Genomic DNA, 15,404 nt, shown 5'->3' on the forward strand with positions numbered 1-15,404 from the left:
GGGAGCCCGATGCGGGACTGGATCCTGGGACTCCAGGATCATGACCTGAGCCGAAGGCAGTCGCTTAACCAACTGAGCCACCCAGGCGCCCGGGATTGCTATATTTTTTTAAAGGAAAATAACAAGTATTGGGGTGCCTGGGTGGCTCAGTCATTGGGCGTCTGCCTTTGGCTCAGGTCATGATCCCAGGGTCCTGGGATCGAGCCCCGCATCGGGCTCCCTGCTCAGTGGGAAGCCTGCTTCTCCCTTTCCCACTTCCCCTGCTTGTGTTCCCTCTCTCGCTGTCTCTCTGTCAAATAAATAAATAAAATCTTGAAAAAAAATAACAAGTATTGGTGAAATACAGAGAAACTGGTGGGACTGTGAAATGGTACATCCTCTGTGGAAAATAGTTTGGCAGTTTCTCAAAAAGTTAAACATAGAATTACCATATGAGCCATAATACTACTCCTAGGTATATACCTAAAAGAATTAGAAACATGTTTCTAAGCAAAAATTCATACATGAACTTTCATAGCAGCACTATTCATAATAGCTAAAAAGTATAACCCACCCAAGTGTTCATCAACTGATGAATGGATAAACAAAATGTAGTATATTAATACATTGGAATATTATTAATCCATAAAAAGGAATTTAGTATTGATACATACTACAACATGGATGAACATTATGCTAAATGAAAGAAGTCAGACCCAAAAGGCCATATATTATATGATTCCTTATATATGAAATATCTGGAATAGGCAATTCCATATAGACAGAAAGGAGATTAGTGGTTGGAAGAGGATGGGGGCCAAGGTAGAATGGGGAGTAACTACTTAATGGTACAGGGATTCTCTTTTGGGATGATGAAAATATTCTGGAACTAGACAGTGGCAATGATTGTACAACCTTGTGAATATAATAAAAGTCATTGGATTTAATCCTTTAAAATGATTAAATTTGTGAATTTTATCTCCATAAAAACTTGAAAGACATTAAAAATCTTTTTTATTTGGATATTTTTAATTTTTTTTTTAAAGATTTTATTTATTTATTTGAGAGAGAGAGAATGAGAGAGAACACATGAGAGGGGATAGGGTCAGAGGGCAAAGCAGACTCCCTGCCGAGCAGGGAGCCCGATGCGGGACTCGATCCAGGGACTCCAGGATCATGACCTGAGCCGAAGGCAGTCGCTTAACCAACTGAGCCACCCAGGCGCCCTGGATATTTTTAATTTTTATTATTTATTTATTTATTTGTCAGAGAGAGAGAGAGTGCACAAGCAGGGGGAGTGGCAGGCAGAGGGAGAAGCAGGTTCCCTGCTGAGCAAGGAGCCTGACGTGGAACTCAATCCCAGGACTCTGGGACCATGACCTGAGCTGAAGGCAGACGCTTAACCGACTGAGCCACCCAGGTGTCCCTATTTGGATATTTTTAATTGTAAAGGAATTCATTCTTATTGTGCTCATCCAAGCAGTACAGAAGGCCATTTCAAAGCAAGTTAATAATCTTTTTGTGGCAGGGACTACTGCTTGACTACTCAATATCCACTCTCCATTTCTTAGTAATACAACACTTACATTGTTGGGGCTGCATAATATGATATGATGATATGATATGATATGATATGATATGATGTGATGTGATATTTGTGAGCAGGTGAAAACTACATTTCCCAGCCTTTGCTGTGATTAGATATTCTTATATCTAAATCCTCATCAATGAGATGTAAAGAGAAGCTATTTGATGGAACTTCTAGGATAGCTTCCCAAAAGAAGCAAAAACATCTTCCACCTTCCTTGCCGAAGTGGGGACATGATGACCAGAGCATCTGCCACCATCTTAGACCACAGGTAGCCTGGAGGATAGAAGCCACTGATGAGGATGGTGGAGAGGGAAGGTGGAAGGAACCTGCATTGATGATTGTTGACCTGCTACTACACTAGATCCTGATTGTCTGTCTCTGAATTTGCTTTGTGTGAAGGAAAAATACCCCCCCTGGGTTTTAATAAAATAATTAAGTTGGATCACTATCTCATATACATATAGTGATGAACTCCCAAAGAATTAAAAACTTAAATGTGAAATATAAAACTATCTGAAGAAAATGAAATGGGATTTATTTGTATATTAGGGATTGGGAAGAATTTTTAAAAGCACAAATCAACTTCAAGGCAGATAATTATTAATTGGATTCAATATAAAAATTAAGGATTCTTGTTCAAAGAAGGTCAGCATAGGTTAGGGGAAAATATTTATAATGTCTATAACTGGCAAGGTTTATCTAGACTATACTAAGAACTACTGCAAATAAACCAAGACACAGAAAAACTAAAAGCAGGCAGAGGATTTGAAAATACAATTTATAGAATAAGAAATTTAAAAAGCCAACACATCTATAAAAACTGTTCAACCTCACTAGGTAATCAGAGAAATGCAGACTAAACTGAGATACCATTTTATACCCATCAGATTGGCATACATTAGAAAATGTGATTATACTAGGTGTTGTCTAGGATGAGGGGAAACCAGAAATCTTCAGTTCTAGCTGTTGGGAGTCATAGACTGCATCAACCCATTGGCAGAATCAGAGAATGCTCATATGTATATCCCTCTTGCCCAGCAATCTCCATCTAGAATATACATATGTACATACATACGTATCTGTGATAGACACTCATCCAGGCCCATAAAGGGATATGTACATGAATATTCATTGCAGCATTCTTTGTGGTAGTGGGAAATTAAGACAGGCTGTATGTTCATCCCTATAAATGAAAAATAAAATATGATAGATGTATATTCAGTATGAGAAATACTGAAGCAAATGGGCACATACCAACATGGTTGTGTCTTTTTTTTTTGAGATTTTATTTATTTATTTGACAGAGACAGCGAGAGAGGGAACACAAGCAGGGGGAGTATGAGAGGGAGAAGCAGGCTTCCCACTGAGCAGGGAGCCCGACGTGGGGCTCGATCCCAGGACCCCGGGATCACGACCCGAGCTGAAGGCAGACGCCCAACGACTGAGCCACCCAGGCACCCCTGGTTGTGTCTTTTAAAACATAAGTGAGAACCTTGTGAAAAAAAGAAATTAAAAGGTAAGAAATAGAATGAAATTTATGGCAAATTGCATGGATGTCAATTTAAAATATTTACATATATAAGACACGTTATGTTTTACAAGGGTACAATTAGACCCAGGCACTTAAACATGTCAACCACATGAGACACAGTAGGTGTCTATGAGTGTGGAGCAGAATGAGAGTGGGGATTGGGCATAAAGTAGAAAAGTAAATAAAATAAGGTTAAATTAAATCAAAACAAGAGAAGTCTTACAGAGTCCAATGATGACATTTTGTGTAGTATTCCATAGAGGTGCCATCATTTACTGAATTCCCTATTTTTGTTCATTGAGATTCTTCGATTTTTCATGAGTATGGACTTTGTAGTAAATTAGACCTAGTTTAAGTTACTCTGCCATATACTAGCTCTTTGCCTTGGATGAGTTATGCAATACCTCTGAGCCTTAGTTTCTTGTAAAGTAGGAATAATACCTGCCTGGTGTGGTCATTGTGATAATGTTTGTGAACTGTTGAGCACAATGTCTGGCACAAGCCAGCAAGAAGTGCTAATCACTGTGAGACCCTTGCCAGAGACAGACCTATGGGGTGGGGAGCCCCTGTCAACAGGGGCCGTGCCCATCCTGCTCACCCCTGGACCCCACCAGCACCTGGCACACGGTGTACCTCAGTGACCAGTCCTTTGAATGATATGGTTTCTAAGTCAGCAGTTTCTGGGGTAATTTATCTTCCATAATATCTAATGACTTGATTAGGTTACCAGTCACCTTTTATGTATTTATTTAGTATCATTTGTAAGTGATTGCTCTTCACACAGCGTGGTGTTAGTGTCTAAGGTTCATACCACGATTCATGGTTTATGTTAGGGCCAGAGATAGTGGGAATCCCTTCTCCCCTCTCCCTCCCAAAAAACACTCAAGAACGGCATCTCCCAGATGATGAGTCAAAAATACTTAACTTCTTCTGCATAGGATGGCTGGTTTATGCCCAGTGAGGAAACAAACACTGAAGTCACTGCTGTTTAACACTAAGCATGTCATATAATCACTTCCTGCTCAGTTCACTCATCTATTTAGTGGGGATAAGACCACCTGCTCCAACTGCCATAGAAAGCATTTTAAAGATTTTATTTATTTATTTATTTATTTTAAAGATTTTATCCATTTATTTGAAAGAGAGAGAATGAGAGAGAGAGAGAGAGAGCGCACATGAGAGGGGGGAGGGTCAGAGGGAGAAGCAGACTCCCCGCCGAGCAGGGAGCCCGATGCGGGACTCGATCCCGGGACTCCAGGATCATGACCTGAGCCGAAGGCAGTCGCCCAACCAACTGAGCCACCCAGGCACCCCTAAAGATTTTATTTTTAAGCAATCTCCACCCAAAGTGGGACTCGAACTCACAACCCCAAGATCAAGAGTCCCATGCTCTACCAACTGAGCCAGCCAGGCGCCCCAGAAAGCATTTTAAAAACTGAGTTAGATCATATGAAAGTACCTTGAAAAATATAAAATAATATCACTGGTAATTAGTTACGGAATGTGGTTATTCTTATTACTATTCAATTAGTAATGTATCTTTGGGGTGGGACTGAGGTGAAAGATGGAGTGGGTTCTTCAGAGACAGCCTTTTCTCCTTGTGCTGGCCACGCAAATGCTTTGTGCCAATTACCTGTGGGGTATGGATGTGCCCCCTTGGGCTCTGCAGAATGAGCCAGAGCCAGCTGGGCTTCCAGGCAGCAGAGCCAGTGCTCCTCAGATGGCCAGGGCCAGCCCCCGGGTTAAAAGCCTGCCTTCCTGACTAGTGGGCAGGGGAGCAGCTGCACAGCTCAGCCTCCTCCCTAATTCCTCTCTCTCCTACTTGGTCCACCAGGGGCGACGTGATGGATTTGGCAGAGTCCTGAAGCCAAAGGTATATTTCCTTGAACAATCCACAGACTTTTATTAACAGAGACTTCAGGGTATATGAGAGGCAAAAAGGGAACAAAGGTGGGGATCGGAGAGAGAAAGAGAGAGTGTGAAATGAATGGCTTTTTAAAGGTGCTGATTTTGGAATCTTCCCACAAAGAAGGGCTGGAGGTGACATGGCCTTAGAGCCCCAAGCCCATTTGTGACCTTCTCCATCAGCTGAGAGAAGAGATAGGAGGCGAAAATATTTGAACTGTGAAGGGAAGTTTTAAAACTACAAATGAGGAACTCTTTAACAAAGTCATTTGTAAAATGGTCCAGGAGAGGAGCTGGGAAATTCTTAATGTGATGAGAAGAAAAGAAAACAAAATTCTTCAGTGTGCACTTGAGTACTAGGAACAGAATCTTCAACAGGAGAAGGTCATGGAAGACTTGGTTATAGTCCAGTGTCCTCAGGCATGCAAATCTCTAGGCACACCTTTCTCGCTTGCCAAGGAAATTAACCATGTTTTATCGTGCCGAAATCTAAAAATGTCTGGTCGTAATTTCTCTTGCTTTTAATTTAAGCCTGTTTTGCTTTTCAAAGGAAAACACCTGTTGTGCAATCACACATCTTTAAAATCCCCTCATTATTATGAAGAAATTAACTGAAAGAGAAAGCAAAACCAAACCTCCCTTTAACCATTTGTTAAACGAACTAACGTCTTGGCCATTCTCCATGGAAACTATTTCCTCCTGCTCCCTCCTCTGTAAAAATCTGCACATGCTCCATGTCTTTTAAGCCATCAGGCAAATCAGGTAAGACCTTCCACTAAGCAACTGCCTAGGCACTGCATGGCAGAAAGCTTCCCTCCTGGTCCTCGAGTCAAGCACTCCGCTTTCCCTTTGGTGACACCCATTGTAAACTGCTGCCACCTTGCAGAGAGATGTAGCCTGGAGAGCTATTCCTGGAACACCATGCTTATCCAGCCATTTCCATTCTGAGTTTGTGGTGTTCAGTTGGTACACCTATGTGATATGCTGCCATACATTTAGTCCTTTTCTATTTTATGAGATCCTATGCTCATTAGAACTGCTGCCACCTGAGCCAGGCTCATGATCCACACAGCCAGGATTTTTGTTCTAACAGTAGCATCAGAAATCAATTTTAAGGGAGCTTGGTTGTCTTCCCTGATGTGAACATCAAAAGTTAAAGTCCCCTTCAGACAGCATTTATTCCCTTAATTTCTCTTTATAACTATTTCTTAAAGTTCAATATTTTTAAACTGTGATGCCCCTTAGGCATTACAATTTACATAAGTTTAGTTTGAACTATATCACCTTTTTGGTTTACTGGTCCTATTTTACCTCTTTTAAGATTCAAACTCCCTTATCTCTCATTCTTGAATTCTAAGATTTGGGGATAAAATTCTTGTTCACCTGATCAAATACCTTAAACTTTCTACCTGGAGAGATTTTGACTGTATTTCATCTCAGATTTCATCCGTTTAGACAAAGTTTGTTTTGTTTTGTGGTTCTTACCTGCCATTCTGCCTCAATGTTACTCTCCACTGAAAACCCCATTTCCCATTCTGACCATGTCCTTAAGAAAGATTAACTTAGAACTTCATGCAAGAGAGTCAGGCACAAACATGGCTCTCAAGCATATCACTGCCAACCATCTTCCAAATAAATGAAATACTTAAAACATATCTAAAAACTTCTCTACCAGGATTGGGAATTTAGAATTGGGCTTGTTTCTCTGCTTTTAATAAATCACTTTCCTTTTATTGCTCAGGCTAATATTAAAGCGCAGCTTGGATCCTGAGAACATGCCGTCACAAATGGAGATTTGCCAGCAACTCAGGAGCAATTTCCATGATAGGAGGCAGCCAACCCCAATTCCAGATGTGGCACCTAATCCACCAGTGGTCAGTTGAGAGTTCTGGAATTAGAGGAGGAGCAGGCGGAAAACTGGGTGAAGGTAGGCAATTACAATATCTGGGATTCTCTTTGAGACACAGGTCTTGGCTGTTTTTCTCAATATCCTCAACATTCAAATCAAATTCACAGGCGGGCCAGGATAAGAACCACCTATGCATCATATAAGCCATTCCTGAAAATCATTCTGTACTCAAACAACCTCCATCTGGGTGTTCCTCTGCCAAAATTGCCCCATAAATGGCATACCCTTTGAGTTCAATATTGTCCTCTCTAGGCTCCTCTTAAAATGCAATTAGTGCTGGATCGATTTAACATTCCCAAATTATGAGAGAAATAGGAACCAAGGGAAGAGACTCTTTGAGGGAAGAAAACACCCTGAAGAGCAGCTGAGTTGCTGAATTCAAACTTGAAGTTATAGTCACATTAGCTTGGGGAGTTTGTCAAGCTTAGGCCAAGAATCCAGCTGGTCTGGCATTTCCTTCTGAACTTTCTGGTGACTGAGATCGATAGTTTCCCATTCTAGATATAGTTTTTCCCTTTTTGCTTTGGCTGGTTTGTTCCTGGGCTAAAAACCATTCCATATGCATAGATCCCTGTCTGAAATTCTGGCATCCCTGAGCTGCCACAAAGCAAATCCTACATGGATACAAGAGGAGAAGCACTTCTACTAGACAGAGGTATGAGACGGATTTCAGAAAGAACTTCAGAACAGAAAGATGAGATGACTTTCAGATGGTAACTCAGTTCCTCAGCATCCTTAGGTTTTAAATGAAAAGGATAAGTAGTTAACTCCACTTGAGGTATAAGGTAGAGGCCTGAAGGAGGGTTGAAAGGTTCTCTGAGGAAAAAAAGTTCTCTGAAACCCTTATCATCCCTGACTTGATAGAGGGACACTATTGGCCCATTATTAACAAGGCCTAATTTTTGTATGTGAGATGTTAAGAATTACTCCACAGTTTAGATGTGGGGATGGTGCTCATATATCTCAAAGGATCAAGAATATCCTCTGAAATCTTCCAGTTTCCTTTACTAATAATGGGTAGATTCATCATGTTCTTCCTCAAACCTCATCTTTGTAGACCAGGAGTTTTCACCAGGGATGGGAGGGATTTGGAAGAGAGGGGGAGACATTTATTAGAAACTTCTGGAGAGCTTTTCCAAATATAGTGAGTCTGCTTCCCCTTCTCATGAGCATATCAAAACCTTGGAGGGGGAAATGTGTATTTTAAGAATTTCTACATGTAATTCTAATGGTCAACTCCCTCTACCCTTTTGTAATCACTGTGCTGAACTGAAGATCTCTAATCTTTTTGTTCTTCATAAGGCCTTCTCTCATTGCAGTAATAACTCACGTTTGACATTTGGATGGAATAAAGTTTCCATTCATGTGGGACTGACAGTGGTTGGGGATTGCAATGAACATTTGCAGTCACAAAAATTAAATTGGTACTTACATATGATGCCCATAAAACTATTAGACCCTATCTGATGCAGAGCAGCCTTATCTAATTTGTTTTTTCACTTGCTTTTCTCTCAGTGGTTTTCCCTGAACAGATTCCTCGAGTGACTGAGCAACCAAAATGGCAGGGGCCAACAACAGCTTCTCGGAGGGCTTCATTCTGATGGGTGTATCTGACCATCCCCAGCTGGAGATAATCTTTTTCATAGTCATTCTCTTCTCTTACTTGCTGACCTTGTTTGGGAACTCAACTATTATCCTGCTTTCCTGCCTGGATGCCCGACTCCACACCCCCATGTACTTCTTCCTCAGCAACCTCTCCTCCCTGGACCTTGCTTTTACAACTAGCTCAGTCCCCCAAATGCTGATTAACTTATGGGGACCAGATAAGACCATAAGCTATGGTGGCTGTGTGACCCAGCTCTATGTTTTCCTCTGGCTAGGGGCCACTGAGTGCATCCTGCTTGTGGTGATGGCATTTGACCGCTATGTGGCAGTTTGCCGGCCCCTGCATTACACCACCATTATGAACCCTCGGCTGTGCTGGCTGCTGGCTGCCATTGCATGGTTGGGCGGCTTGAGCAACTCTGTGATCCAGTCAACGTTCACTCTGCAGCTCCCATTATGTGGGCACCAGAGGGTGGACAACTTCCTGTGTGAGGTGCCTGCCATGATCAAACTGGCCTGTGGAGACACTAGTCTCAATGAAGCTGTGCTCAACAGTGTCTGCACCTTCTTCACTGCTGTCCCACTAAGCATCATCCTGATCTCCTACTGCTACATAGCTCAAGCTGTGCTGAAGATCTGCTCAGCTGAGGGACAGAGAAAGGCCTTTAATACATGCCTCTCCCATCTGGTGGTGGTATTCCTCTTCTATGGCTCAGCTATCTATGGGTATCTCCTTCCAGCTAAGACCAGCAGCCAGGACCAGGGCAAATTCATTTCCCTCTTTTACTCTGTGGTCACGCCAATGGTGAATCCTCTCATCTACACTCTAAGAAACAAGGAGGTAAAGGGGGCGCTAAGGAGGCTGCTGGGAAAGGGAAGAGAACTTGGCTGAGAGAAGGGAAAACTCCATCATCATTTAACTCCTCTTCTTCTTCTACCTTTTCTCATTCTTGCTCTGGCCTGATGAATATGAGGAGTACCAAACCTAGTACAACCAAGATATGTTCCCAACAACCCTAAGCTGCTAAGACATGGTTAGAGTTATTTCTAATATTCTATGCTTATTTACTAAAAATCCTGTGGACTACAGGTAACAATAGATCTTAGGTGTGTCTCATCAACAGCTCAGAGGTTTTTGACTTAGTACAGACCTAGCTCACTGTCCTTGTTGTACACATGTATTTATTACATGTAATGAATATTACTTGTTTTGTATTTCTAGAGAATTATGTACTTTAAAAAGCAGTTCCACTTGTAATATCTTTATATAATGATGCTACTATTCCATAAAATCAAGCCAGACATTAGTACCAAATGAAAACTCAATTCATCTTTGTACCCTATCCATCCCCCCATCTTTCTCCATCTCTCTTTGTCTCTTCTCAGTATTTCAGTCTGTCTATCCATACTTCCTTTTTTAAAAAAGATTTTATTTATTTGAGAGAGAGAGAGAGAGAGAACAGAGTGAGAGAGAGAGTGTGTACAAGCTGGGGGGAGGGGGAAAGGGAGAGGGAGAAGTAGACTCTCTGCTGAGCAGGAAGCCTGATCCAGGGCTCGATCCCAGGACCCTGGGATCATGACCTGAGCTGAAGGCAGACACTCAACCAACTGAGCCACCCAGGTGCCCCTGTCTACCCATACTTCCTATCCATATGTTCCTCTGTCATCTTGTTTACCCTCTCCTTTATGTCTACATGCCATTTTCTGCTTCATCTAATATTTAATGAGAAAAAAGAAAGACTATTTTCCTTTCAATTAAACCTATTTATTTAAATTGTCTCCTCCAAAGTCCCAGCCATGAGATTTGCTATCAGCATTTGGATATGTTCTGTATGATTGGTGGATTATGGGATGCTCTGAGACTCCTTAAGCAAGTTTAAGAGCCCAAGAAAGATTCTCTCTCCATAAAGCATGTCCCCTGCCTCCAGATCTGGTTTTTCAGTCTTAACATTCCTGGAAATCAGCAATCAGTCCAGCACACCATGACTCACCTTGAGGAACACAGGTATTGGAATTAGAATGCAATATGTGATATAGCACATTACTAGAATTGCCATGGGAATACATACCTACTACCACATTTCATGTACTCTTTCCTTAGAGAAACTGGGTTAATATGAGTAAGTTGCTTAGCAATTACATTTCTAAAGAAAAGGAAATCAATAGATCTTAGGACTATTTTCAAAAGAGTGTTGTACTTTGTGTCTCCCACAGCACCTAAACACATGCCTCATACACAGCAGATGCTCAATAAACATTTAGTGAAATGAATTAATTAACAAGCCCCACAAGTATCCCATTTTCACACTATGAACTAAATTTGTGAAATGAACGATTTTTTTAAAAAAAGATTTATTTATTTGACAGAGACACAGCGAGAGAGGGAACACAAGCAGGGGGAATGGGAGAGGGAGAAGCAGGCTTCCTGCTGAGCAGGGAGCCCAATGCGGGACTTGATCCCAGGACCCTGGGATCATGACCTGAGCCGAAGGCAGACGCTTAACGACTGAGCCACCCAGGAGCCCTGTGAAATGAACGATTTTTATGTTTACTACTTTGGAGTTACCCTGTCCCTTGGACAATGCCAAACAAATGGTGACAAATATCCCCTTTTCCACATATCTATAATGCCCCCTCCAAAGAAATCTAGAAATCCTTCTGAATTGGTTTTTCCAGTTGTAGACCAGAGCCATGACCTATATTCTCAGTTTTCCACTCAGTAATATTTCAAGTGTGTCTCCAGGACTAGCCAAGTACTGGCATTATCTTGGTGCATTTATCAAACTCCAGAGACTCTCAGGTTCAAAATTTTTATTGAACAGCACACTTAGAGTAGATGAAGTTCTCAGAAGGTAGGATCACAATGACTAAACTCCTATGTTAATATATAAACCAAAATGACAGTGGATTAATTTATGAGAACTGTAACTACCAAGGAAACTGAACAGTCATATCCTCTAGGCAAATCATTTAAATTACTAAATAACTTGGGAGGAAATAAGAGGAAAATAAAGAGGGAATCCTTAAACACTTTTTTTTTAAAGATTTTTTATTTATTTATTTGACAGAGAGAGACACAGCGAGAGAGGGAACACAAGCAGGGGGAGTGGGAGAGGGAGAAGCAGGCTCCCCGCAGAGCAGGGAGCCCGATGCGGGACTCGATCCCAGGACCCCGGGATCATGACCTGAGCCGAAGGCAGTCGCTTAACCAACTGAGCCACCCAGGTGCCCTCCTTAAACACTTTGGAATAATGAAGAACTCCCCATCAAAAATACAGATTATTTTTAATCTAACATGGAGTTAGGGGCATAGAAAAACACAGGGAATTGGAGGAGAAAAAGCTAATTGCCATATTTCTTCCCACAGTCACTCTGCTCTCTCCCTCTCTTTCCTAACAATGTAGCTGTCTAGTTACTCTGCTGAGTAGGGAGGCAGCAGATAACTTAGAAAAGTCATGACACGAGGAGCTAAGAGTCATTTTTATGTACTCTGGAAATAATGAGATATGGTAGCTAGTAGATCTGATCTCTCCAGCACTCCCTTCCATCATCTGTAAAGTGAAAAGAATAGGGGCACCTGGGTGGCTCAGTCGTTAAGCGTCTGCCTTCGGCTCCGGTCATGATCCCAGGGTCCTGGGATCGAGCCCCGCATCGGGCTCCCTGCTCTGCGGGGAGCCTGCTTCTCCCTCTCCCACTCCCCCTGCTTGTGTTCCCTCTCTCGCTGGGTCTCTCTCTGTCAAATAAATAAACAAAATCTTAAAAAAAAAAAAAAAGTGAGAAGAATACCTGGCAGGAACATTATAAAGATGAAATAGATAATGTGTGCAGGAGTGTTTAGTGGAAACTGCTCAGTGTTATATTTAATCAAAGCGGAATGCATTCATAGAGAGTTTAATCAGTCTATTTCACTTCCCACCTCCCTCCATTTATGTCCTGATCCAGTATACTCCTTCACTGGGCAACAAGTGTCTTCATAAATGATGGATGGATGAACGGGCCAGAATAAAGGCAGAGAGACCACAGAGGAGTGTGCATTGTTACTTCCCTCAAACTCCACATCCCAATCTATCAGCTCCCTCTTCAAAATACATCCAGAATATTCCAATCAAGGATAACAAAGAAACATAAAAATTAGGAAAGTATTTCAATGTCCACCAAAATGGAAATGATTGAAGATTGACTATGTTCTGGTACATGACTAAACGCAGCAGCCTAAAAATAAAAGGTGAGGTCGACATACTGAAATAGAAAACCTTCAAGATAAAGTAAATGGGCAAAATTGCATAGGAAGGTACAGAAAAATATACACACAAGTAACAGTTATTTCTTCTGGAAAGAGAGTTCAGCTTGGGAAATAAGGAATGCGGAAACTTTCTTTTAATAAGAGAATGGTTTGCGGTACGCACTGGATATTAAAAAACTGAAATAGGGAAGAAAACATTGGGTTGGAAACACTAAATCTGTCATTACAGTCGCTTAAAAACGGTCTTGGTTTCCACTTCTGGGGGATAAAAAAGGTCATACTACTAACTTCATAGGATTGTTGTCAGGATTACGTAGTGTGGACGTGTTTACAATTGTGCCTAGTACACCAACAGCGTGATAGTCTTTGACTACTGTTGCTGTCACATCTGTAAAACCCTCTGAGCAACACCTGTGTTGTAAGGTAAACCCATCGCAGTAAAGAAGCGGAAGCGCCTGGCCAACAGAAGAGCAGTAACCAATAGGAGAAAGTTAACAAACGCCCATAGCACGGATCCCGTTTTCTTAAATACGCTGATTGGCCCCAGGGCATGACGCCAAGAAGATCCTGTCGATTCATTGGTGAGGAGGACTGTCGATTAGCGGAAGGCGGAAACCACAGAAACAGAAACGTCCTTTAGGATGCGCCTGCGTGCTCCACCCCGCTCATTTCGGGCTGATCCGTTGCGCATGCGTCAGGCCGGTTGAACGTCCCGGCATGCCCCGGGGCGCTTCCGGCCCAGCGGATTGGAAAAGATGGCGTGGCTGGTGAGTGACGTTTGTGAAGCTGACTTTTCCTGTTGGGAGGGCTCTGAGTGCTGCAGCTCCTCCCTCTACCCTGCAGCTGTGGTCTTCCCTCCCAGGACGCGAAGACACCAAGTGACCGTCTGCCGGGACCTCGCCCCTCTAGGGAGGCGTGGGGAGGAGGTGGCCGGCGCACCAGTCCGTCTCCCTTCGGGGCACCCGTCCGTGCATTTCCCCTTGGAGAGACCTTTGAAAGGTTCCGAGCCTCCTACCCTTGAGATTTACGCCGATGAAGCACTTGTTCAGTGAGGCCTATTGCCTCAGAAGAGCACTCAGACACTCCCCTTGCCCTCAGAGAGCTCCCAAACAGGTGATCAAAACCCACCAGAAACATCCTGGTATTAGGTGGAGTTAGGATAAGGCGCTTTGAGAGTGAGTAAGAGACAGGGCCGAGGAGTTCAGAGCATTCGGAGGCTTCAAGAAGGCGGTGGTGCTGGTGCCAGTACTCATCCTGTGGGGTGCTTGCCTTTCGATGGTGCTCTCCTTGAGGACATAAAAGTTTACTTCTTTCTACATTTCTAGGCTCAGGTGCCCTTCCTCCCCTGGTTGCAGAGACGGAGACCTGCAGCCCCTTGTGTTCACTTTCTATGGAAAGAATGAATAGGACCCTGAGAAAAGACTATTACTCTAGGCAGGAAAAATTTAGTTGGTCAAAGCACTAAGGCTGGAAAGGCCAGAGCCTGTTTGTTCCAGGACCTGGGAATGGTTCACCTGAGCTGGTTGGAGAATGTGCATAGGGTAGTGGGCAAGGAGGCTGGAAGGGCCTTGAATGTCGAGGACAGCCTTGCAAGCTTGGAGATCTTGGCTTATTTCAGAGGCAACAGGAAGTCTCCAGGGCTTTGGAAGAGACTAGTTATACAATTGGATTAGTTACATGGAAAGTCAGGAAGTCCAGATCTGCTCTGTAGGAAGACTAGGTGGAGAGATGAAGACTCTCATACCAGCCTGGTCTAATGACATGTCCTTAGATGGGTTCCTAACCAGGGACGATTTTGTCCTCAAAAAGCATTTGGTGACAATGGAGTCAATTTTGTGGTCACACCTCAGGGTTGCTCATGACATCTAGTGGGTGGAGGCCAGCGGTGTGGCTGCACCGTCTCCTATAATGCACAGAACAGCCTCCCCCCCCCCCCAACCCACCCATCCACAATAAATCCCTGTCTGGACCAAGATGTCAGTAGTGCTGAGGTTCAGCAATCCTGTTTAGAATGTTAGTAGTGGAAATGGAGGGAGACAGATGTCAGAGACATCTCAAACAGACCAGATTCCTCTTCTTTTGTAGCAGTGTGCATTGGGCCTCCCAGGAAACCCAGACTTTACTTGCAATACTCAGTAAATCTAAACTGCAAAAACTCCAGAGGTGCCAAAGAATGGCCAAGCCCACAAGGCATGTCTGAGTCACTTCCTCCATCTGCCAGAGCAGGGCTGCACAAAGTTCACTCTTGGAGGCGTGACCTTTACTACAGGGACTTAGGTTACTTGCTAGGGTCCTGTGTTCTCCAGAGTAATGATTGCTCAGTCCTCACTGTCTGCCAGGAAGCCAGCCAAGGATGAGTACCAGGACTATGAGGCTGGAGCTAAAATAGGGAAAGCAGAGAATTGTGTGTGATGAGGTCAGCAGTGAAATGGGCACACTCCAGCCGAGGGTCCCAGGATTCCCCAGGCTGTTCCTGCACTGGCTGGTAGGGTAGTCCCTTCACAGGAGAGGCTGAGAAGAGGTGCCCAGGGGAATGAAAAATGGGGTCAGGAGGCTGGAGGGATCCAGCTCCTGTTTTGGCTGCAGGCACCCATCTGCCACCTTAGACTGAAGAACCACAACAGATATCTGTGGAGGGGGG

At 43.2% G+C, this 15,404-nt stretch overlaps 1 protein-coding gene across 1 annotated transcript in view; it reads left to right on the plus strand.

Moving 5' to 3' along the window:
* OR2C1 (olfactory receptor family 2 subfamily C member 1) overlaps positions 1-10,664 on the plus strand; it is a 20,009-nt gene extending 9,345 nt beyond the window's left edge. Inside the window, exons 2-3 of the mRNA XM_081820169.1 lie at positions 6,748-6,880; positions 8,431-10,664. Of these exons, the coding sequence (XP_081676295.1) occupies positions 8,474-9,412 (939 nt within the window). The 5' untranslated portion in view covers positions 6,748-6,880; positions 8,431-8,473 and the 3' untranslated portion in view covers positions 9,413-10,664. The remainder of the gene's footprint in view (positions 1-6,747; positions 6,881-8,430) is intronic.
* Positions 10,665-15,404: the final 4,740 nt, after the last annotated feature.

The sequence above is a fragment of the Leptonychotes weddellii genome, chromosome 5, assembly GCF_054177405.1.
Source record: "Leptonychotes weddellii isolate Sample4059 chromosome 5, ASM5417740v2, whole genome shotgun sequence".
Classification (NCBI taxonomy): Eukaryota; Metazoa; Chordata; class Mammalia; order Carnivora; family Phocidae; genus Leptonychotes; species Leptonychotes weddellii.